This window comes from Aspergillus alliaceus, assembly GCF_009176365.1.
Source record: "Aspergillus alliaceus strain CBS 536.65 unplaced genomic scaffold BDW43scaffold_38, whole genome shotgun sequence".
Classification (NCBI taxonomy): domain Eukaryota; kingdom Fungi; phylum Ascomycota; class Eurotiomycetes; order Eurotiales; family Aspergillaceae; genus Aspergillus; species Aspergillus alliaceus.
In genome coordinates this window covers 268,428-290,037 of record NW_022474721.1, presented here as the reverse complement: position 1 = coordinate 290,037, position 21,610 = coordinate 268,428, and the positions used below count along the sequence as shown (strand labels likewise).

General features: G+C 48.1%; 9 protein-coding genes across 9 annotated transcripts; 5 read left to right on the top strand and 4 right to left on the bottom strand.

The window, feature by feature from the left end:
* Positions 1-497: 497 nt before the first annotated feature.
* BDW43DRAFT_313557 (uncharacterized protein) lies at positions 498-1,076 on the top strand (the record flags this gene model as incomplete). Its single annotated transcript, XM_032047638.1, has 1 exon — positions 498-1,076. The coding sequence occupies one exon, from the start codon at positions 498-500 to the stop codon at positions 1,074-1,076; it is 579 nt and encodes a 192-aa protein (XP_031897823.1).
* Positions 1,077-3,600: 2,524 nt separating this feature from the next.
* BDW43DRAFT_147938 (uncharacterized protein) lies at positions 3,601-5,205 on the top strand. Its single transcript, XM_032038398.1, has 3 exons — positions 3,601-4,053; positions 4,152-4,228; positions 4,283-5,205. Exons 1-3 carry the CDS (start codon positions 3,975-3,977, stop codon positions 4,865-4,867), a joined length of 741 nt encoding a protein of 246 aa, XP_031897822.1. The 5' UTR covers positions 3,601-3,974; the 3' UTR covers positions 4,868-5,205.
* Positions 5,206-5,542: 337 nt separating this feature from the next.
* On the top strand, positions 5,543-6,363 carry BDW43DRAFT_313555 (uncharacterized protein; the record flags this gene model as incomplete). The annotated part of the gene is made up of 4 exons (XM_032047637.1): positions 5,543-5,580; positions 5,645-5,897; positions 5,951-6,034; positions 6,088-6,363. 4 exons carry the CDS (start codon positions 5,543-5,545, stop codon positions 6,361-6,363), a joined length of 651 nt encoding a protein of 216 aa, XP_031897821.1.
* Positions 6,364-6,573: 210 nt separating this feature from the next.
* Positions 6,574-7,268, bottom strand: BDW43DRAFT_313554 (Isochorismatase-like protein; the record flags this gene model as incomplete). The annotated part of the gene is made up of 4 exons (XM_032047636.1): positions 6,574-6,643; positions 6,711-6,876; positions 6,924-7,101; positions 7,209-7,268. The coding sequence occupies 4 exons, from the start codon at positions 7,266-7,268 to the stop codon at positions 6,574-6,576; spliced, it is 474 nt and encodes a 157-aa protein (XP_031897820.1).
* Positions 7,269-7,910: 642 nt separating this feature from the next.
* BDW43DRAFT_302076 (major facilitator superfamily domain-containing protein) lies at positions 7,911-9,705 on the top strand (the record flags this gene model as incomplete). The annotated part of the gene is made up of 8 exons (XM_032045178.1): positions 7,911-7,952; positions 8,055-8,124; positions 8,273-8,351; positions 8,412-8,635; positions 8,694-8,838; position 8,901; positions 9,019-9,532; positions 9,638-9,705. 8 exons carry the CDS (start codon positions 7,911-7,913, stop codon positions 9,703-9,705), a joined length of 1,143 nt encoding a protein of 380 aa, XP_031897819.1.
* Positions 9,706-10,756: 1,051 nt separating this feature from the next.
* On the bottom strand, positions 10,757-11,364 carry BDW43DRAFT_313551 (uncharacterized protein; the record flags this gene model as incomplete). Its single annotated transcript, XM_032047635.1, has 2 exons — positions 10,757-10,857; positions 10,929-11,364. The coding sequence occupies 2 exons, from the start codon at positions 11,362-11,364 to the stop codon at positions 10,757-10,759; spliced, it is 537 nt and encodes a 178-aa protein (XP_031897818.1).
* Positions 11,365-15,063: 3,699 nt separating this feature from the next.
* BDW43DRAFT_321010 (cytochrome P450) lies at positions 15,064-17,009 on the bottom strand. The gene is made up of 4 exons (XM_032049229.1): positions 16,915-17,009; positions 15,746-16,852; positions 15,520-15,692; positions 15,064-15,452 (listed from the first exon to the last, which is right to left on the bottom strand). The coding sequence occupies exons 1-4, from the start codon at positions 16,990-16,992 to the stop codon at positions 15,296-15,298; spliced, it is 1,515 nt and encodes a 504-aa protein (XP_031897817.1). The 5' UTR covers positions 16,993-17,009; the 3' UTR covers positions 15,064-15,295.
* Positions 17,010-18,229: 1,220 nt separating this feature from the next.
* On the top strand, positions 18,230-20,356 carry BDW43DRAFT_313549 (uncharacterized protein; the record flags this gene model as incomplete). The annotated part of the gene is made up of 1 exon (XM_032047634.1): positions 18,230-20,356. The coding sequence occupies one exon, from the start codon at positions 18,230-18,232 to the stop codon at positions 20,354-20,356; it is 2,127 nt and encodes a 708-aa protein (XP_031897816.1).
* A 261-nt stretch (positions 20,357-20,617) lies between these two features.
* BDW43DRAFT_147759 (mitochondrial 54S ribosomal protein mL60) lies at positions 20,618-21,499 on the bottom strand. Its single transcript, XM_032038397.1, has 3 exons — positions 21,415-21,499; positions 21,063-21,292; positions 20,618-20,931 (listed from the first exon to the last, which is right to left on the bottom strand). The coding sequence occupies exons 1-3, from the start codon at positions 21,453-21,455 to the stop codon at positions 20,879-20,881; spliced, it is 324 nt and encodes a 107-aa protein (XP_031897815.1). The 5' UTR covers positions 21,456-21,499; the 3' UTR covers positions 20,618-20,878.
* Positions 21,500-21,610: the final 111 nt, after the last annotated feature.

The following is a 21,610-nucleotide window of genomic DNA, read 5'->3' as shown; positions in this document are numbered from 1 at the left end:
ATTGAAAGGCCAGGCAGAACGATTTCCATTGTTTGGACGAGAAGAAAATAAGTAACTTTTCTAGGCAGAAGCGGTGAATTCGAGCCTCTTGATGGGTCGTGCAGGTGACATTCGCACGCTGATTGGCCAAGTCGGAAACCTCATAGGGCAGAGGAGTGGGGTGCCTCAGGACCCTCACCGACTTGAGTCAAAACGAGCCCTACCGATGGAGTCGACCAGCGTGTTGGCATCATCTGATTCGTTGGCCCGGCCATGTCCGACACGGGGGCCGCGTGCCAAGTTGACATTGACTATCGTGATAGGGCGGATGGACGGCACTGGGGAATGAGTTAAACAGATAAACTGTCGTCCGGAGATGATCCCCCTCGAGAACATAAATAACCGTCGATACCCCGTGCTTCTCGGGGAATTTTTCTTCATACTGCACCATCTTGAAACCATCTACTCACAATTCCATATATCTACATCCTATAATACTTCTCTTGTGCTGCCAAGCGATGAATGATCAGAACCCTGCTACTCCTCAAGTAGACATTCAGCAACCACACCAAATCAGCACTGATCCTACCCTTTCTCGTACAAGCACTACTTCGTCCAATTCTTCTTCCAGCCTTCAAGCTCTAGAAAGGCCCACTTCCTCAACTCAATCCCTTCAAACAAAACCCAATCGACTCTCCCTGACAGCAGGAAGACTCTTGCCCTCCCGCGCCCGCTCTAGGTCTAAGTCGCCGGCTCCTATCGACACCCTAAGCGCGATTCGCTCCCGTCGTTCTGACTCGGAGAGCACCTACATCCTCAAACGCGACAAAATGTCTCACATCAACATCCCCCGTCGTTCTGCTAGCCCTACCGAAATGTCTCCCACTTCCGCTACCTCTGACAAAGAGGCCCATGCCACCAAGCGGCGATCGGACTCCTACCACTCCCGCAGATCTAGCGATGACTACCGTCGCTTAAACGGGACTGTCAACCACAAAGGTCGCCACGCAAATGATTGGTTGTTCGGAGGATTCAGCCTCCGCGACACTGTTCGCGGTGGTGTCTATCGCTTGCGCCAGCGTGATGATAAGCGCTGAATGAGAAAATGGCGCCGTCTGTAATGACGGATTTCTTCTCTTAATCTATTTTCCGATATGGTTTTCGATAATCGGTATAGACGGGGTTCTGTACAACCATGACTGTCATTATCTAAGGATTATGGCTGGGCTACTCTACCTACCTGTCGGTCTCGGATTATCTACTTCCCCTTCCGAATGAGAACAAATCAGATCCTTGGTGCTGTATCATAGCGGAGGAGCTACGTCTTCGCGCCGATCGGCTGGACTACCCTTCACCACCGTTTCTTGGGCTCTCTTCGGTTCCCCAGGGACAATGTGGAAACACGTCGCAGTACCCATTTGCCTGTTGTCAGGATTGATTTCTGAGTTATGAATGATGATCCAACGGATATAGTATCCGGAAATAGAATTGTTAAATGAATATATTTTTGTTTTCACTTGCTCGGTTGCACCGAGAAAACCGAGAAATACCTTTTTTTGTCATGGCTTATGTTGACTTGTTTATGACTATAACTTGTCTCGCAAGTTAATGATATCTTTGTTTCTTCCCTATTTATATTTATGTGGCTAATGTGGTTCTATTTTTATATAATTTAATTCGAAACACATTCTACATTTATCTGCAATAATGCCTCTATGTAAATCGCTTCACCACTATGCAAGTATTCTTAGCGTAGTCTAGGTTTGCTTTGTAACTTAGAATCGATTGAGTATAGTATTATTCTATCTCTACAAGAAACCAATACTGTCCTTAGCAGTCTATACCTATCCTACATTCTGGCAGTCAAATGCCAAGAATATTCATCTCGTGCGTTACTATTCGCGTGTTCAACAGCTTGCTTCTAGACCTTCCGATCTGCTTGTCTATCCTCAGTCTGTATCTACATAGTGCGGTCCTCCTTTATCTCGCTTGGAGGGCATCGAAAAGTTGATCTGAGATATTCCGAACGCATTACGGCCCCTTAGCCCTCATTGCAGCAATTCTTCCATGAAATTCATAAACGGGCGGGTGCCGACGACCCGTGAACGATCGAAAGCTGGTTGAGAGACATGGTCTTATCCCTTTGTGAATTCTGTTCTTTCATGAGGAGGAATCGCATACCACCCGACCATAAGTATAGATTACTTACAGTAGGGCTATCGCGAGCGCGGCTTTTCATTCGCGCTCGGCAAGACACGGCAAGTCTAGAATACTAGAATATCCGAGCAGCGTCAGCTAGGGGTTTTAGCCGACAAGTATCATCTGGGGATGTGCAGGTGATCGAGTTACACGACTGCTTCACCACAAACCAGATGTGTGCCATAGATTAAATATTGTCTCCAGCACAACATGGGTATAGGAGGCGCTACTGTTGGGACTATTTTGGGTCGCGCCGATGGTCAAAGACGCCCCCACACTAGCCAGTATTGAAGACAAGAATGATGGACAGCGACGACTGAAACATAACCCGGCTTGGGTGGTGAGAGAGGTGCGACGTCAGGACTTCGATGCAGTTAAGTCCCAAAAGGCATTCAGGCCATGGACTGCAAAGACGTTTGACGTCTCAAAGACCCCCCACGGGGCAGCGAGTTTATAAGCTGCTGAGACGATAACTGTGTACGAAATTGAAGCGGGGTCTAACGGACATTAGTAGTTAATCTGGCTAAATTCAGATAAATATAGTAAAGAGCATCAGGGATCGAATATTGGTCCCGCCAAGATATCGGAGATACCCCTATGTTTATCAAGTTAACCCTAAATTCGCCGTGTATAATATTGTTAAGCATTCTGGATCTTATTCGTTCTTCCAGAAATTAGTTGTGCATGGTAAATCGTCTAAAAATAGTATACTTATAGTACTTTTGTATTCGGTTGAAATAATGCTTGCGCTCAACCCCGCATTTCAGCGTTATTTTACAGCGTTGAAGAAATTTACCACCACGGCTCTGTCACTGGATTGAATACAAACGTTTTCTTGTCTCGTATCGTCTTCGGTCTCTTTTGAGAGTAAACACCAATGACTCTTCCATGTGGATCTGCTGCCAAATCAAATGGCAAACACCGCACCGGTCGATCAGCCCCTAGATCGCGTACTGGCTGTACGACTTCGCAAAAGGAGGGAGGTGAGATGCGACGAAGCAACTCCTGTTTGTAACAACTGCGCGCGACTTGGAGTCGCATGTGCATATTAGCGACTCCCGCACCGACAAGTAGGGGGGCCGTCGAATTCGAGGAGTCACTGGGACTAGCAACATGATAGAGTCGTAGCCAACGTTGCTACCGTGTTATCCTGCAAGATGACGGTGCATTAATAAGAGTCTACCCGGACATCAATACTTCATCTCATTCGGAAAATAGTACCGCATTGTTCTTCGACTTCAATGCGTTCTCACGGAATGCTTTGGATCTCTGGTGCTCTCCGTCGACCGCACTCCCTGATATCTCATTCCCGGAAATATTAGGGACGGAAGAGATCCAGCCGCTGGAGTATGGCCGTACCCGTGACGTTGCGTCTTACGCCCTAAATTCAGACCAGAGGATAACCGTACACCAATCCCCTTCCCAACCTATTTGCTTTTCAGAAGACTGATCTGAATAGACGGATGCGGTGGATAACAACTGTCCCCCAACTCAAGATGGAGGGGAATTCGCGACGCCGGCTGATGGAGCAGGTGAACTCTGTGGTGACCAAGGTGGCCCCGGGCCTGCTACACTAGTAAAGGAAGCCCACCTTTTGCGGGACATTGTTCCCAACTCCAAGCGCATGGCTAACAATATGATATTGGCGCCGTATCTGACTTCCGACGGCGGAGCTGAAGGGAGTATCTACCGCCGGTCTCAGGCTCTAAGCACTTATTTTCAGGTAATACGTTTTTGTGCCTGCTGTGACAACTGTGGATACCCCATCATGGCGTTCTTTGTGCCGTCAAATTTTGATGGTAGCCCATAGCAGCTCCATTGTCTCAAACGCAGTTGTTGCCCTTTCACAGCTCCACTTCATCAGATTCTCTCAGGGTATGGAGCATCCCAGAGGTTCGCTTGCACGATGGAATGGGCAAAATCTCACGCAGTATCTTTACATCTTTGCGAAAGATGCCTAACGAATGGGCTAGACATGCTCAAGCAGAAGCCGTCTCGATCTCTTCAGTTAGAACTCTTAATGGCGCTTTTCCTCCTTACCTGCTTTGAGGTGGGCGACGTCCCTTCATCTTCCTATGGACTGTACATTGCTGACTCATGAAAGCTGATTGACGAGGAGGACATCCATCGAACCCGCCAGACTGAATGGGCAGACTACCTTTTGCAAGAATTTGTAGAAACGGATTCTATGACTGAGCAGATCATTCATTGGCTTATTCTCTGCGACGTTAAGCTTGTTGTTTTTGGAGGAAGCGGAACCATATCCCGACGTTCACCACATGTATACGACCTTGGAAGCTGTAAGCCAAGCCCACAATCAGACGTGGCTGTGGAAGAAACAACCACCCAACACTTTACAACCGAGAATTCTGTATCCCTTTCCCCTGATCGACTACGAGAAGGCGTAAGTCATCGGGAAACTTCAGTAGCGTGGAGCCATCCATGTAGCCCCGTTCTTGTGTTGAAGGAAGGCATTCTCCGTGACGCGGTCGTTTTCCACCGTCGATCGCAACAGTTTCTCCGAAAAATTGCTATGCTGGACCGCCACCACCGGTCTCGTGGTTCAGCACAGGATGAGGCGGAAGTCACTACAACCGCAGGAAGACTCGCTAACGATCTTCATCGGCTCTCGCATGATCGACCCTCCATTATGCATTGCAGCCCAGAAGATCTTCACCAGTTATTATAGATCAAGCTGGCGCGAGATGTTTCCCGAGTAATTTGTGTATTTCGGGCGTGTTTCTGGTCGAAATTCTGTTATCTTTATCGAGCTGCATGGTGGCACCATTCAATTCAAGGCGATGAAAAACTCGCTGCAGATGAAACGTGGAGGGCACTGCGTGGGCAGTGTAGACCAACCCTTTGACAGACTGGGCGATTCGACTAAAGTTACTGTCGACGCGGAGCCCCATTTGAACAGCGCATCAATGTGGGCCTTTTTTACATTTACCACAGTGTTCAGATCCTGTAAAGGAGGCATGGTGTGTGGCTAAGCTCCGACAGCTAAGCGTGGCCAAGCACTTTGGCCCGGGGGGAGAATACGCGAGTATTCATGCTGGCAGAGCCGCTCGCCTTTTGCAAGTAATCGATCGACAGAGGCAGAAAGGGGGTCGTGTCGATGTGCGATATGTTTCGCTTGAGTTATTCGGCTTTGGGTGCCCGATAATCTAGTTGTTATTGGCTCTTGCATTGCGAGACTAGGGTACTTCTCGCATTGCCTCCATAGAGTCAATCGGGTCTAAGTTAGCCTATCCGATAGCGGAGACAGTCAAATCTGGACAAGCTCACAGGTCGTGTAGAACTGGGCGGAAATTAGTTGTCATGTACTTGATGATTGACAAAATCTTTGTTGCAAACCGGAGCCATGAGAGAGCAAGATAGGACATTCATTGTCTCTGGCGGGTAAGTGACAAATCTTTTCGTGAAGTATCATCGAGGCAGGACAGAAATTAATTCATGCAATTAGATCTTCTGGGCTTGGCCGGGCAACGGCAGGAGCTTTCGCTCGCATAGGGGCATATGTTGCGATATTCGACATCGCAGAGCCTGCCGACGCGATCGTGGAAGAGCTCCCAGCCGACCGGGTAAAGTTCTACGAATGGAATATAATATCCACGAGTAATGTTGAAGGTTCTGTGCAAGATGTTATTGAATGGAGCAATGAGACTCATGCACCCTTGGGTGGAATTTGTTGCGCTGGTATGCTATCGCCCGGAAAGGTAAGCCATACACACTCACGTCTGATGGAGCAGGATGATCTGACAAGTGGCAGATCATCAGATCATCTTTCGAGCCTCTGGCTCTATCAACTATTCGAAATGCTATCAACATAAGTCTTGTTGGGACAATCGACCTTGTTCGTCAGGTGGTCACCAGGATCACCCGGCTACTTGAACTAGTCGACCTGAGAACGAAGGCAAACGTGGGGTGTTCATCATGGTATCTTCCGCTGCAGAGTACGATGGGCAACCTGGTCAAGTAGTATATTCTGCTACTAAGGGAGCTATTCGGTCCTTGACGCTACCCCTGGCACGAGATTTGAGTCGGTATGGGATCAGAGCTGTGTCAATTGCTCCTAATATGTTCTCCGCTGCTATGATCGCGAAAGGGAAAATGCCTGAAAAGGCACGCCAGGCGATCGAGCGCCACTTTGTATGGCCAAGACGAGCCGGAAATCCTGATTAATTTGCCTACCTGGTAATCGAAATCTGCCGTAATCGGATGCTCAACGGCTGTTGTTTGAGACTCGGCGGGGCAATGAGATCGCCATCTAAGCTTTGATGCGTGTGTTCGAGAGTTTACTTCAGAGGCAACAACAGACACACTCCAGGCGAGTGGAATCGCAGTATGTCTTTTACGCTATGCCATCACGCAAATCTTTCCAGCTGCTAAACTTTACAAGTTCGCTTCGAAATCTCCATTTTCTAGTCTTATCTCCTCCAAAAGTGTACTGGCCGGCACGAATCTGTTTCTATGGTCATCTGGGAAACATTCTTATGAGAATTACAAGAAAAAAAAGATGTTCAACGTACGATGGATGCTGAGCGGACCGCAATGCTTCGTAGGCCCAGGCCTCCACACTGTTGATTATGGTTCCAGCAGAGAGCATCCGTTGCAAAGCTAGCATCCGCTCCTGTGCAGAGGATGACGAGACTGCATCGGCAAGGATCGCAACCTTGTAACCGTGTTCCAGGATTTCTGTGATCTTAGACACGGACCATCTTCCCACAGTGCGGTTTACTCACCGAGGGCGGTTTGTGCCACACAAACGTGTGTCTCAATGTCGACTAGAGCTACATCTTGGATGTTCTCTTGTTCTAGATACTCCAATACCTCCGGAATTAACAAGGCAGATCTGACCTTGTCAAATTCTGGCGTGCCTTCCGGAAGGCGTGACTTGATGCTAGAAACACTTTGGCCAAACTTGACCGCGTTTTGGGTGGTTAGAAGCACCGGTATTGAGACTAATCCGCCTATCAGAAGCTATTTTAGATACTAATTTCCACGCAATGGGTTTCTAGGTGCCCTACTAATATCACAGAGGCGACGTATGGATCGCTCCCAGAAATTTCAAAGAAACGGTTAGCCATCCTGGGTAAGCGCTCCCCGATCGGATCGCCCATGCACGCATCTGAACTGATAGATACTTGTCTGAAACCTAGCTTGCATATTGCATATACTGCGGTAATAAGTCGGACCAGTATTAACAGAGGCTCCACTAGAAGACGGTGGGTAGACCTGCCACTTACATGAGAATGGATCTTCGATCCCGCTTGATGCTGGCCATTCTCAGATAATGTCGGACGACAGTGAGCACGACTCTATGCAACCAAGTCTTCGACAAAGCCCTTCAATTTATACCTTCCCATGTTACGTAAAGCTCAGTGTCTGAGACCGAGGTTCCCCAGCCAATCAGTTTTATTTTTTTCCGACAGTTATCCTAGTTTAGCTCTTCTTCAGGATATCGGGAGATCCTCCAGGACCGTGCCAATGAGCGTCGTTAGCCGAATTCGTCTTATACATTACTATGTTCGACCCGAGCTGATCCCTGCTAGGGTGGAAATATCCCTGCAAAGAATTGGAGCTTCGTGGGGCGACAGAAACTGCGTGCGGGGAAAGGTAGCAATGTCTCTCTCTCAAGAGGGTATTCAAAGGCCAGATCGTCCGCTTTTTTTCTGCAATTCACCTTCTTTGGATGCCAAACCTTGGTTGAAAGACGGTTGAAGCTATCAATGCCTATGTCTGAACAAAACGATGTTGAAAAAGTGCCCGAGGTACGGATAGACCTCTCGCAAAAAGGTCTATATCGGACGGGGCAGAGCTCGCACTGTACTTCCCATTTTATCTCCAAATTATTCTGAACAAAAGAGATTTAGCTGAGTTATTCGGCAGTGTATATAGGAAAATTGACCTATCCCCTATGCTACCTTGACCGGTTTAACATCGGTGAGCAGACTTCTAGATCTACAACGCCTATTAACCGCTAAATCGTGCCTTGAGAATAGGAAATGCGAAGGTCATGAATATGACCATCTCCGATGACCTTATGAACTCGTTAAACATGTCTGAGGTGTCTGAGCACCAATGCCGGTAGTTTTGATGATATTTCTCGTGGCTTGTTCAGTGTTCGAAGCGCCAAGCAACTTGGCTATGAAGGTCTCTTCTTCTCCGGTGTAAGCCATTGGTTAAAGAAATAATTACTTTTGCCCGTTCTGATGGCTAGGATTTGACAGATGGTTAGCCTTCCTTGTTACCAGTTTTGGTTCACTCTGTGCGGGCATTGGAGGAGCGAAAAATGTCCCAACCCTCATGGCCCTCCGATTACTTCTTGGTGCAGTAGAAGCGGGTGTCTATCCTGGCATGATCTTCTTCCTCAGCTTCTGGTATGGACCGCGTGAGCGAGCAATTAGAATCGCGGTTTTCCTTTGCAGCGCGACCCTAGCAGGAGCATTTGGGGGTATATATCTTTGAAGTAAGGTGTAATGTATGGAGGAGCAACGCTAACATCGCCAAAGGTGCCATCGCCTACGGGGTAGGACATATGAATCAAGTCGGGGACCTGCCTGCATGGCGATGGCTTTTCATTCTTGAAGGTGCCCCCTGCATTCTTCTTGCGATTAGCATCTTGCTCTTCTTGCCTAGTTATCCAGAAAAAGCGAAGTGGCTTACTGAGAAGGAAGAAGCTCTTCTCAAAACATCTTTCGGAGAGAATATCCCCAGAGGGTGAGAGGTCTCTATGAGCTTTGCACATATTGACTACAAGCTGACATAACTTTCACCAGAGACGACAAACCTAACTGGGAAGATGCGAAATCCACACTCGCCGAAGCGCGCCTATAGGTACACTACATATCCTACCTCTGCATCGGCATTGGAGTCTCCTCCCTATCCTTCTTCGCCCCTACCATCGTCGCAGGAATCGGCTACATAGGTCTCGACGCCCAACTCTTCGTCATCCCTCCTTACGCATGCGTATACGTAGTCACACTTGGGGCAGCCTACATGTCAGATCGATACAAAAATCGCGGCCTAGTAGCCGCTGGTTTCTGTGGTACAGGACTCCTCACCTTCCTCATCCAAGCATGCGTCTCCAGCCCGTCACTACGCCTCCGATACTCCATGCTCGTGATAAGCACCTGCTCTGTCTTCGCCTGCCTTCCATCTTTCTGCGCATTGGCCTCTGATAACGTGCACACAACCACAGCATTGTCGCTGGCTACTGCCCTGAACATTGCCTTCACGGGACCCGGGCAGATCATGGGAGTGTGGATTTACAAGAGTAAGCAGGCACCGAGGTATGAGCTTGGGCATGCTATCAACCCAGCTAGTTTGTTTCTGAGGATGGTTTTTGTCGGTGGGTTTATGGTGGTTTTATCGGCAACGGAACGCGCGTTTGGGATCTGGGGAGTAGCGTTGGGTTGCGTGATTGTTCTCCCCATCTATCTTGACGGAAGCATAGAAAGACTTATGCAGTTGCTACAATTCGAAGGGAACTTCTTGTATCAATCAGCTAGGCAATACGGCTAAGCCTTGCCTCTTACCACTCGATTCCTACCTATTATTCATTTGGCGGCGGAGATGTCAAACCCTTTCCCCCCCACCGGAATATTTCACATCAAGGGTAGTAGAATGTCTAGAACCTGACATGTCCGTATGACTAAACCAGTCTAGGGTCTCGGTACAAGCGATTGCATCCGGGTTTGGGGAGCCAAAGCTGAGATCGGTGGCTAGTCTCTGGTTATGGGATTGGGGGACGAGGTGGCTCGGAACGGCGCTGGGTATTGGGTCTAGGTGGTTGAAAGTCTATATGTCCATGGCTGGGGATGGTACCGAGGATTGATCGAGAGATGTTGCGGACCGTTATGCGGGGTGAGGGCTTGTGCGGGTTCTGCCGTGTATGTATAACGTGTTAGGCAATGCGCAGAGGATCGAGATGAAGATACCTATTTATTTGGATGAGGAACTGAGCCAGGGAGATGAAGTGTAGCCATTGCGGGTTCACATGTTTGGTTCTTGTACCCCCAAGTTCTGGACTTTCGGCTATATGCTGGGATGGCAAAGTCGGTAGAAGGATCGGCGACGGGAAAATGACGAGTGGGTTCGGTGGACCGAGTTGTCAAATTGTCGACTAAGATTGCCCAATTAGGGTATAAAAGCGCTGGATTGCGGGTCGGAAGGTCTGGATCACGAATGTGAACTACTCAACGGAAGTAATTTCCTCTATTATACCCTGTCGGCATGATATTCCGACCAATTGTTGATGCGTACTAGATAGATGCCATGTTCCTAGTTTAGGGTTTTATTGCATAGTTGGGGTATAGTTTGCGTCAAACGAATGTTCTAGTTCATTAAGTGCGGGATGATTAATTAATTCCAAGACACGACAGGAGAGAAAGGATGTGAAAAGTGTGGACCAGCCATCAGACACTCCACACTCTGAAGGAAAAGATCATCTCTCCTCAAAGCAAGATTAACAAGCGCTCTATATCGCCTTCCCAGTATCCGTGCTTCCGAGCAACGCCCCTAAAAAATGGAATGGCCGACTGAAGCTGAATGTAGCTCCTTACTCCTCACTCCTCTAGTCCGAGACATTGGCTTGCTGCCAGGCCGCAATATCGGCGGCCGATATGCCAATATTCTCTTGGACGAGTCTTTGGAATGTTGCGACCTGTGTTGGACCTTTGAAAGGTGTCAGAGATGAGGAAACCTTCACTGAAGGGCCCGTGCAATAGATAAGCTATAATACTTACTGGGCCGCTGAGCTCTGGGAGCGCCAGAATGAACAACAATGACGTCCGAATCAACATATGCTCGGGTTGCCACCCCACCCTCAAGAGCAGCTGCCAACATGACCCGTAGTCGGTACCGTCCCGGCTGGGAGATCGTGAGCCCCCTAAAACTGCCAAATCCGCTCATGGTGTTTCCGCGGCGGCTACACACGGTCGCTGTTAAAGTGCCCGTCAGTCCGGCGCAAGGGGCATTTCCTGCCTCGTTTCTCAGCGACACACTGACGCCAAGCTGCTGAACCGGATCGCCTCTTGATGTACCGACGGCTCGAACTGCAACGATCACTGGTAGGGTAAAGGGGACTGCAGGGCGAGCGGCAGCGGGAGGTTGACATTCCAATGTAATGCCGTATTCACGGCTAGAGCTGCCGGAGTCGGGCCTTGCAGCACCTTGGACCATGTTGGACTACTATTTCTGTCGGGGCCGCTGTAATGAGGTTCGAGGTGACAAGGTCTTGCTTTAGGGTGCGCCGATAATAGCGGGTTTAGTATTCTGGGAACAAATGTTGTAGTACACACAGTGAATCATGCGCCTTGCGAGGAAGATCGATCAGGTTACTGACACAGCAATGATGCGAGACAATCTTGATGAGAATGATGAAGTTAAAGAAGTAGGAGGGTCTCTAGCTTCCTTCACATCTTCATATACCTCAGGTCCAGCAAGCTCGGCGTATAATTGAAGGTAATATAGACACAAGTGTGAAAATGGAACCATAGTTATTATCGCGTGTTTGCCACCATAGGAGACTAAAGGTCAATGGATCTCAAAGACCAGACGATTCCGATCTGCATAGCATAATGACTACTGTATGAGAGTTTGTTAGGGTTGGGAAGGAGTTGTACCGATAAGACCTGCAAGATTCTGCAAAGAGGACGTTTGTGTGGGAAACAGCGGATGTGGGTTCGACTATTGATTTGTGGTTATGCTAAAGTATTTTTTTTCTTTTTCCTCTTCCTTTTTTCGAATTTTCCCTCCCCCCGCTTCTTCCTTTCTTTGTTTTCGTCGGTATGCGTGAATAACATGAGGTCAGATTGATCGGGGTCCGTACTTTTGTACAATGGGGGTCTCCAAATCCAATGAGACATGGTGGAACTGAATTGCTTCGCCGGAACGTCCTTCCATCAGATACGTTGCGGGATATGCTGCTGCAAGATCAGGGATTTGGTGGCCACGCTAGCCTTTCCGGAATTTAACGTCATTGGTTCCACTGGCCCACAGTTCTCAGGTCTTTTAGGTTTTCTTTTTTCTCTCTACTTTTGCTTCTTCCCTTCAGGCTGGTTGGTATGTGGGCGACTTCGTAAACTTCGGAGAAATATCACTGGTTTCCCCTTATTCCCGTCTCTTTCAGTTCCGCTTACAGCGCAAAGAGATACGTTTCCTATCTCTCATTAGGCGTGCCTTGCCATTGCAGTTTGCTAGACGATGGGTCGGAACCTCCCAATCGGGCTCCTTGCATTGATCGACCTCATCCATGCAATTCAGAACCCACAAACCTGCTGGGAGTGAGTTCCATCTCTTTCTATTGCCTGCCCTGCAGAAAGACTCTGATCTGGAGCTTAGATAGGCGCTCGGATAACCGTTTAAACCTCCACAGCCATCTGTTCTCACACGATACCTAGCTGTTCGCCTGTGGAAGCTCTGTCGGCATCACCATAACGTACTGTAATTGCACTAGGGCATGGATAAAGTCCGTGCAGCGGCTGATATGCAAGATTCAATTCCAATTCAATCGAGGGTCGTCGTACGGAGTATAGAGGATAAAGATGATAATCTTGGGATGGATTCCGACCAAATGGAAGCTTCGTGATTGGGAAGATGGAAATCCTGACGACGGTCTCCACCGAAAGGAAGTGAATGGCCTGGATCATTCAAGGCGACCAGTATCCAAATTGGGTTTTGTCAGGCAGGAATGTGAAGTAGTGATCTGATGGGACAAAAGGGGGAAAGAAACAATGGAAGTGGGTCCGAGGTGGATCAGCCACTTCGCCACATCGACCTCCCTCTTCCAGTAAACAACAAGCCACAGTGTCAATTGCCGATAGGATCGTCCACCTCAGCCTCATGGGGTATGCGAACCAGGCACCTGGAGAACCCTCAGCAAAATTTAAACTCTCAATTTCAAGGTGTGAATTGTCGTTGCCTGCCTTGGAAATGTGCATCTTGAAGGCCCGTGGGTCTGGTCATCACCCCCAGTGGGTCCCCACGAGGTTCGCCCTGGTTGCATATCTGTCAAGATCGACCAATCACCAACTGAACGCTCCGATCTACACGAAATCTAGACACGGTCCTCCTCTATTCTCTTTGTCATGCTTCCCGGCGTCGTTCGGTATCAAATATAACCCTGATTATCTGGAAAAACGCTTTGTTGATACCTTCCGTACCCCGTGAGATGATAGTGAGTACTTCTGATCAGGTAGGAGAAAGCCAAAGCAAAAAACATGCATACCCGACCAAACCTGGTCCCTGACTCCCTGAGTGACCGGTCAGGAAAAGCAAAGGTGAGAAAGGGGACAACCGGATAGCTCTGCAGCAATAGATTCAGACTATCAAAACGACAAGATAGGGTGGGCCAGCCTCAATCCTGTATTGCGTCTCCTACAGGGCATGCAAGATCGATCAGAAATTTTGATTACATTTGGGATCCTCAACGATGAGAGAACGCCGGCTCCTGATTGGATTTCGAACCACTAGCCACAGGTGGCTTAGACTGTTGATCAACGTTTCGTCCTGTGGCGGTGAACTAGTATCAAGGGTTTTACCATCTCACCATGACCACCCTCGCAGTCCTTGCCGAATCCGCTCACAAACCTGATCTTCGGTGGGAGTCTGATTGAGGTTTAGTCTCCTCGTCAATAGCATCTGGGCCAGTCCATGCGGGCCCTTACCTTGTCAATCATGTGTCCTAAGCGCCAATTTGATGTCTGTGTGTCCTTCCATTCGCACCGGAGGAGAATGTCTTTGTTGCCAAGCTTGATGTGACACCAAGAATTTGCCGCCCCCTTTCATCTTGTAGCATTTCTCCATTCTTTCGGCCAGAAGATAGGTTCGTGATGACGTGACGACGTGACTAGCCATCCAAACATAACTATAACAGCCTAATGTCTATAGATCCAGGATCGGCAAACTGTATCTCACTCCGGTTTGTGTCTCGATCTAAAGTTGCACCGGTCCCCTACTACCACGCGTACACAGGTGGCGACAGGTAGTGTCGAATTGCTCGTTCAATGGACGTGGGGAGGACGCATCATCAGGCTTATTGCGCCACAAAAGAATAGGGCGCTACACTACATCATGCTGGGAATCCCAAGCTTTCTCTAAGCTACCAGACCCACCGAGTTCCTTGCTGAGGGAGTATACTTCATCACAGAACCTGTTTTTTTCTGTTTCTTTTTTTTTGTTTGCTTTTTTTCTCTCCTCTTTCCACTTCTTCAATGTCACCCAGATTTCATGACAAGGGGCTCAACATTCGGCAGGATGCAGTTAGAGTATCTTCAGAACTGACGGTGCACCAGCGAATTCAGTGAGACATTGATATGGAAGAGCCGCAAGAATTCCATAGCCAACCAACCCGTTCCTGAACCAAATATCGAACCGGGCGGGAGGCGGAAAAAGGAAATAGGAAGAAAGAACAAGGAAACGTGCCGGATTCGTATGTAGCCTTATTGTACTGAACCGTCCCACCGGTGCAGATGAGACACTGGCGTATTAGCTGCCAAGCCTAATTGATATTGATGCGGTGAACTTATTATGTGATGTAGACTAATCACTTCACATAAACAGGGATCCTAGTGTTTATGCCCGGGATTAGATCTATAATTGAATGAGGTATATGTATGTATAGTATTTCAGCAGTGTTTTGATTGCTTTTTTTTATCTGAAGCAGGAACAGATCTAGAAGATTTCAGGGCACGTAAGCATGAGTGGCGGAAAGTGGACACGTATGCTGGCTACAGTTGCCGTCTTATAGGGGTTTGTCCGGTTGGAAGCATTCTGACATTACTCTTGAATGGGATATTGAACATTTTTGGAGGGAAGGTTTACTCCACAGTAAGGATGGATTTGTATTAGCCGTACGGATATTGAAACGGTGTAAACTATCGAAATTGCGCAAATAATATAATCATTTCTTGTTGCAATTGTTTGCTAATTATAGTAGACACGGTGCATTTAAATCAATACGGAGAATCAGAGATGACCATAGAACAATATTCGATAACTTATGCAGATGTCAAGCCGGGCACATTGAGAATCTCGAAGGAGTCATTAAATCAGTGTAAAATTGCCAGAATTTCATCCACTCATCCTTCATCGAGCGCACATATTATAGTACTTAGCGGTGAATGGCAGACAACTTCACCATCAAGGGCTTTTTCTCCCAGACAGTGTAAGCAAGCTGATCGGTCCAGTTATCGCCACCTCCCGCAAGGGTCATATCGAAGTTCCAGAACAGTCTCACAACAATTAAGCGGAGTTCTGAATACGCAAGGCTATCCCCAGCACCCATGTTAACATACTACACTAGATGCTAAGATCGTATAGAGTGGTATAACTCACTTCTTTCCCAAGCAATTTCGAGGTCCATACGAAAACGGTTGTAGAACCTCCTTCTTGTCCGTCTCAAATCGAGGATCCTTGTCGTCTAACCATCGTTCCGGAATGAAGGAATCAGGGTCGGTGAAATTTGAGCTTGCCCTGAAGGCGGAATAGTAAGCCATCGATACGGAGGTCTGTGACTTAACGTTAGTACGGAACGGCTTTCGTTATTTGGGATGCTCCTTACTCCTCCAGGGACAAATTGGCCATTGATCAAAGCTCCATCCATTGGAACCTTCCTTGGGAGTATGGCTGACACTGGCGGGTACATTCGCAAACTCTCCTCGAGAACGGCATGTAAATACCGGAGCTTAGCAATGGAGAGAAAAGTGATGTCTGACTCCTGTTGGAAGGCTTCTCTGATCTCCGTTACCAACTTCTTGTACGCTATCGGATGTGTCAAAAGGTAGAACGTGCAACCGGACAATAAAGTAGCCGTGGTTTCACTTCCCGCTATGATTAGAAGCCCTGCGTTTGCTTGGATCTCGCTCAGATTCATCCCTCGTTCGCCGCTGTGCCTAAGGATATATGTTATGAAGTCCGGCCGAGTCGTCTCCAGGCTCAAACGACGGCGGACCTTTTCACTTGCAAGATTGAAAGCCTCTTCTCTCATTTCTTTGAGCCACTGGGGGATAAGCATGGCGGCAATTTGGTTTGGGAATATCAGAAGAGGCCTGATGAAAGTAGCGGATTTCAGAGTAGGAAAAACAGTCTTCACCCATGGGTGGTAGTCGCGGCTTTGGAGGCAGTTAAAGGACTCACCAAAAGCCAAGTCCCCAATGATGTCGAATGTAGTATAATTGTACCAGCTTGTCATGTCAATCGGCTTTTGTGAAGGGGAAGCCCCAAATTCATGCAGCCGCGAAACGAGCAAGTCAACGTAGGATTGTAGAAGTGGCTCCTGTTCTTTCAATGCCCTATCGGAAAAGGCATGGGACAAAAGACGCCTGATCCTGGAATGATCGGCCTCGTTTGGTGTTGATACAAGGTGGTGTCCCACTGGGGATTCCGAGTAGAACTCCTGGTCTTTGATAAAGGGGGCAGCACCATTCTTCCGGTGGCCGCAGATATCCTTCCAGGCCTGCGGGTTTCGGTAAACCAACATGTTCGGTGATATGCGTACTACATCACCGTATTGATCGTGCAGCTGCTTGATCACCGCGTGAAGGTTCCCACCGTACGACCAGCGGTAGTAATATAGCGAAGAGCTGGCGGCCAACCTGGGGCCAGGATATTTACGCAAGGGGTGGAGGTAGATATTGTATAAGGACCACCACATGGGCAGTACTAAGACCTGTTATGCGCAGCCCGTCAGGGATCGCATGCTCTTCGGCCGTTTTAGTTACCTATACTTACTATAAATGAGACACAGGCGAGAAGGGGGAGGGGCTCAAGCGCTGGGATCTGGGATGCCACGGCCATTGTGATAATCATTCTTGTGATTGTTGTCGCTTGGGTATTGGGATATCAATTCATCACGGATTATATATAGCTATGGCTCGTCCCGACGTTGGCAGTTATGCAACCAATGCTGACATTGCTGAGCATTATGCATGCATCCGATTATCCGTGATATCGCACAAGAATAGAGCACCCCGCGCATATGACCAATTCATGGGGCCACTTTATGAGCCTGGAGATGCCACCAATATTGGCAATGAATTTTTCTCGACGGCGATTGGTGTCGGTTTTCGGAATTCACTGCATGATGGCGGGGTAGAGACGTAACATACATAACTATCGGACAATATAAATTATCATCTACAAGCATAATGATGCATTATCGCATTTTTGCCTGTGCTACCGGGCGAATAGTAGGGTTCTGAGGACATTCCCATCCATCCATATCAGCTCTTAACGTGCCATGACATCAGTGGAAGATTTCTCTCCCTGGACAACGGGGTGGGCAACAGTTGAGAGACCTTGATTTCTTGTATAACAAGTCTGCTTCCTTTCCACCCATCCATCGACAAGGCACTCTTGCGTTCCTAGGAATGATTGGATATAGCACCTGTGACTAAATAGCGCCTAAAGTTTCGGCAATGACGATCCCGCAAATCTTAAGATGGAAGTCTTGGATCGCGGATGTAAGAAAATCGTGGGATATCTTACTGCATAGTACACCTTGGCGAAATCCAATTTGCCATGTAATACAGTTTGATTCCTTTGTAGTGCAATTATTCAAGCAGTTTACAGAGTTGACTCCCTTGAAATACTTAGTTTGCTTGGTTTGCTAAGTTTGCGTAGATGGTCGAGATTGTTTGGTTTGCCTTCAGTTTACTCTGAATTTCGCTTAAGTTATCTGGACTCATTAAACTATCCAGACTGTCCATATTACTCAGGTTAATCAGCTGTTTGATTACCTACACTAACTTGAGAATTACTCCAAATCTTAGACTGTCTGTTATATATACCAGCCTATGGTAGATATATGCTAAACTCTTTACATCCAAGTCTTAGAGTTCTACATGCATACTCTTGAGCAAACCAAGCAGTCTCAATAACCTGAACAAAATGAGCAAACTTCCTGGCAAACCTTTCATTTCAATTTCGGTCACGCCTTCCTCTTGCATCTCTCGCATGCCACCCGTGACTACCTGGGCTTTTCTATCAGGCAACAGCCATATTCCTACCCCGTTATTGCTATCGGTATAGACCTTGAAGCGCACGGATGGCACCTGTGAGCACCATACCTGGCTTTTACCCCCAACTTCGCGGCGCACCGCCAAGCCCTAGCACTGCGCTCCAGCTCTTCGCAGGAACCTTTTGTATTTTTGTTGTGACCGTTTTGTTCTGGAAAGCTGGAAAGTTCCTCCGTCGGTTTACCAAGGATAAAGTCATTGGTGAAGGAAACAGCCCTACATCTCGTTATGCAAAGACCTGGTATGGGTGGGTGCCACGGCAAGAGACAAAAAGCAATCATAAGAAGTCTATTACACAGGGCTGGCTTGCGAGGATCCAAAAATGGACCACGTGGGATTCCGCGAAGAATCAATATAGTGCGGTCTGGTGGACTTCTAGTGAAAAGGTGGAGGCATGCAAACAACCCTCAAGGAACCGGCAACGTTTACAATTGCCTCTCTTAAACCCCAACGCTTCGATGGTTGACTCTATTCACAGTCCTTACGGATATGCTCCTGGTATAGGCCGAGGTGCCGGATCATACTCCTCACCTAAGATGACCGGAGTACTTGACGCTGATGATATGGTGAATGTCCGTACTGGGAAACTTCGCCCGCCGAAAAGGAGATACCGCAGGAACTTCTCCGCAAGGGAGTTATTCAAGAGTGAACTTCAATCAATATCTTCCGCAAGCCAGGAGAAAAAGTCTACTATGATTCTCAACTACTGCACGGTCAAGGGGCAGAACCCACCGGCGCACTCACTCACTCGTAGAAGGTTTCTATCTCTGAATCAGTCTGCCTGTCTCATCAGAGGAAACGACCTCATCTTCTGCTTTTCAAAAGGTGTATCTTCAATAAAACGGAACTTTTCTCTCCCCTGTCTGTCTGATTTGAGGATCACCTTCCGGAATGTGCAGAAAGGCTCGGATACATCGTGGCACACTCTAAGCCTGACAGACCATTTCAGGCAGTCAAGGACACTGCAGGCACTACGATACTCGAGAAAATACCAAATCTGGTCTGCGCGGATGGCGTTGAATAACCCACAGCGTGGGAGATATAACACGCATCAACTTCTAGTTCCCCCAGGGAGTCCCCCATCGGAACTGTTAACCAGCTTCTCCTCTCATCAATCTACCCTCGCTAGGATGATAAATGGAGGCAGGAATACAACCGTGTGTAGCTCGCTTTCTGGATTCGGTAGCCTTAGCATTTCCAGCCTTAAGGGACGTCGTGTGAGAAGAGCTAGTCTTATAGGTTACCAAGCGAGAGATACCATCACTGAGGAATGGCAACAGACAGCAACACTCGGGGTGCAGGACCAGTGGCAAATCGAAACAACCCATTCAGTCGCTATGCATCAATACCATGTTCAGTTTAAAAAGCGCCAATGCCCGTCTTCCCGAGCACAAGAGCCAATACAACCACGAGATGGGCATAGGCACAGATCATCCCAGGAACAAAAGAACATCAACAAACTTAGAAAACGACCCACGCAAATAATTGTTCCACTAAAGAATTTGAGTAAATGGGAGATCTTACTGATAGACGGCCTGGATCGGAGGCTCAGATGGCTCTCTCAGCAGCTTATCCCCGGTCGAAGGCCGTTTCATTTCCCCCTACTTCCCAGCCATTGGTTAAATATTCGGACCTGGATCATTTACGACCCGGCCTCACGTGCTCCTATCGATGCCAAGCGGCGGTTAGGGGATCCTAGATTCAACAAGCCCTACCCAGCGCCTAAACCAGGGCCTAGGCGCAAGTACCCCGAAGCCGCCCACAAGCTCGCTTGCAATTCCCGGATCGACTCATGGAGAACTGCTGTGAACCGGAACAGAAAAGCATCTGGAGTGGGAGACTTTGTCAAACCCACTGAACTATACGATGGCTCAGCCGAGGACCCACAAGATGGAAAGATCGACCCAGCATGTTGGATACTTCGAAAGCCACCACAAGGATCCGTCCCGTCTGCCAGGCAAAATGAGGCGTACTATGAGGGGGGCGCTGGCTGGCAAGAGAGGCTAGGCGATTGGCAAAATGTCCGGCGTGGTTATCGAATCCGCAAGGCAATTTATGAAGGCCAAGCCAACAGAACTCGAGCCAAGGAAGTCGCAATTGGAGTTACGCGATACTACCGAATGGCAAGGTATCGGCGGCAGAACCTGAAAAGCTGAAATGACGAAGATGATACCTTCAGGACAGCATCTGCGCCAGAGCAATTACACAGAAGACAGGGACAGCTGTGGCACAGTCGATCTACCGGACAGGTAGCTATATTCATACTTTTCTTGCCATATCTTTATCAACGCCTTCCATCGAGCTACTTCAGTTTGTTTACAGGTCCGTTTACTGTGACGTCCAGTCCTTACAATATGGCGGTTTCGCGAGCTATACTGTGGAAACAAATCACGTAATTGTACATGCGCTTTCAAGTCTAAACATAACTATGATTTAAAGAAAAAAAGGAAAATTCAGTACAGTCATGGTGCGATTTGCCCAGTTGCCAAAACTCCGATAATCCCTCATGTATCCGTTTTCTAGTTTAAGACACTCCTCCACAAGAAAGTATGGCCAATAAGCGCTGTGGTGTATCGTACAATATGAATCCCAGTATTTACTCGTAGGGTTCGGTCCCAAAAAGCCTTGTAGCGGTGTTTGCATCGAATCGCTTCGAGGTATGTTCCCTGAACGGCCGTTTAGAAACCGGGAGGGTTCACACGCTGGCTGACTCGTGTCCATTTCGGTAGCTCTGTCGCATAAGATCAGTCACACACATTCACATAACACGAGATTATGATTCTAATCTCATCCAGCTTCTCCATTTTCGCACTCTTAAAAAGTAACATTCAGACACAGGTGGGCAGCTGGGGGAGCACGTACTGTGGATTCCTTTGCGGTATGTCTTCTCCTTCTTATCGAAGAGGGTGTATTTATCTTTGGGCAGCATTTCCTCCTCGCGTGGCATTTCCCGATACCATCGATCGACAGAGCGTGCCTTCAGTCCGTTCCGTGCCAGGGCCGCGCTGATGGTGTCCACCACGGTATCAACGGAGCGAAGGCGCTTCCTTTGGCGGGCTTTCTGAGGCGCCGAGATACGCCATGGAATTTTCCTATTTCATTAAGGGATGGTTAGAATCTAATCCAATCCAGTCCGAACTTGTTAAGTGACGGATTTAGGAAGAGCAATTGCGAGGGGTTCGGGGATATGTCAAAGACTGATTTTGATACGTACCAAAGAAGACCGGAAAGAAGAGGAGACGTCGCTTTAAACATTGTGTTGGGCCAAAAAATGGGGGTTGCGATAACAAAGGGCGAAGTGTCTGATGTGAAGTCACGGAGGAAAATCCCGTTCTGAGGTTGAGGTTCACTTGGTCCGTGCGCGACCTTTACCTCCGCGGGTAAAAAAGGCCAATGAAGATGCCAACTGC

Bases quoted from the DNA above. Each gene is read 5' to 3' on its own strand.
- BDW43DRAFT_147938 (XM_032038398.1), top strand. From the start codon at position 3,975: ATGGTAGCCCATAGCAGCTCCATTGTCTCAAACGCAGTTGTTGCCCTT. The intron at 4,054-4,151 runs GTATGGAGCATC...CGAATGGGCTAG, and splicing joins CTTCATCAGATTCTCTCAGG to ACATGCTCAAGCAGAAGCCG. The intron at 4,229-4,282 runs GTGGGCGACGTC...GACTCATGAAAG, and splicing joins TCCTCCTTACCTGCTTTGAG to CTGATTGACGAGGAGGACAT.
- BDW43DRAFT_321010 (XM_032049229.1), bottom strand. From the start codon at position 16,992: ATGATTATCACAATGGCCGTGGCATCCCAGATCCCAGCGCTTGAGCCC. The intron at 16,853-16,914 runs GTAAGTATAGGT...TGCGCATAACAG, and splicing joins TCGCCTGTGTCTCATTTATA to GTCTTAGTACTGCCCATGTG. The intron at 15,453-15,519 runs GTGAGTTATACC...TGCTGGGGATAG, and splicing joins CGAAATTGCTTGGGAAAGAA to CCTTGCGTATTCAGAACTCC.
- BDW43DRAFT_147759 (XM_032038397.1), bottom strand. From the start codon at position 21,455: ATGTTTAAAGCGACGTCTCCTCTTCTTTCCGGTCTTCTTTG. The intron at 21,293-21,414 runs GTACGTATCAAA...TTAATGAAATAG, and splicing joins CTTCTTTCCGGTCTTCTTTG to GAAAATTCCATGGCGTATCT. The intron at 20,932-21,062 runs GTACGTGCTCCC...CTTATGCGACAG, and splicing joins ATACCGCAAAGGAATCCACA to AGCTACCGAAATGGACACGA.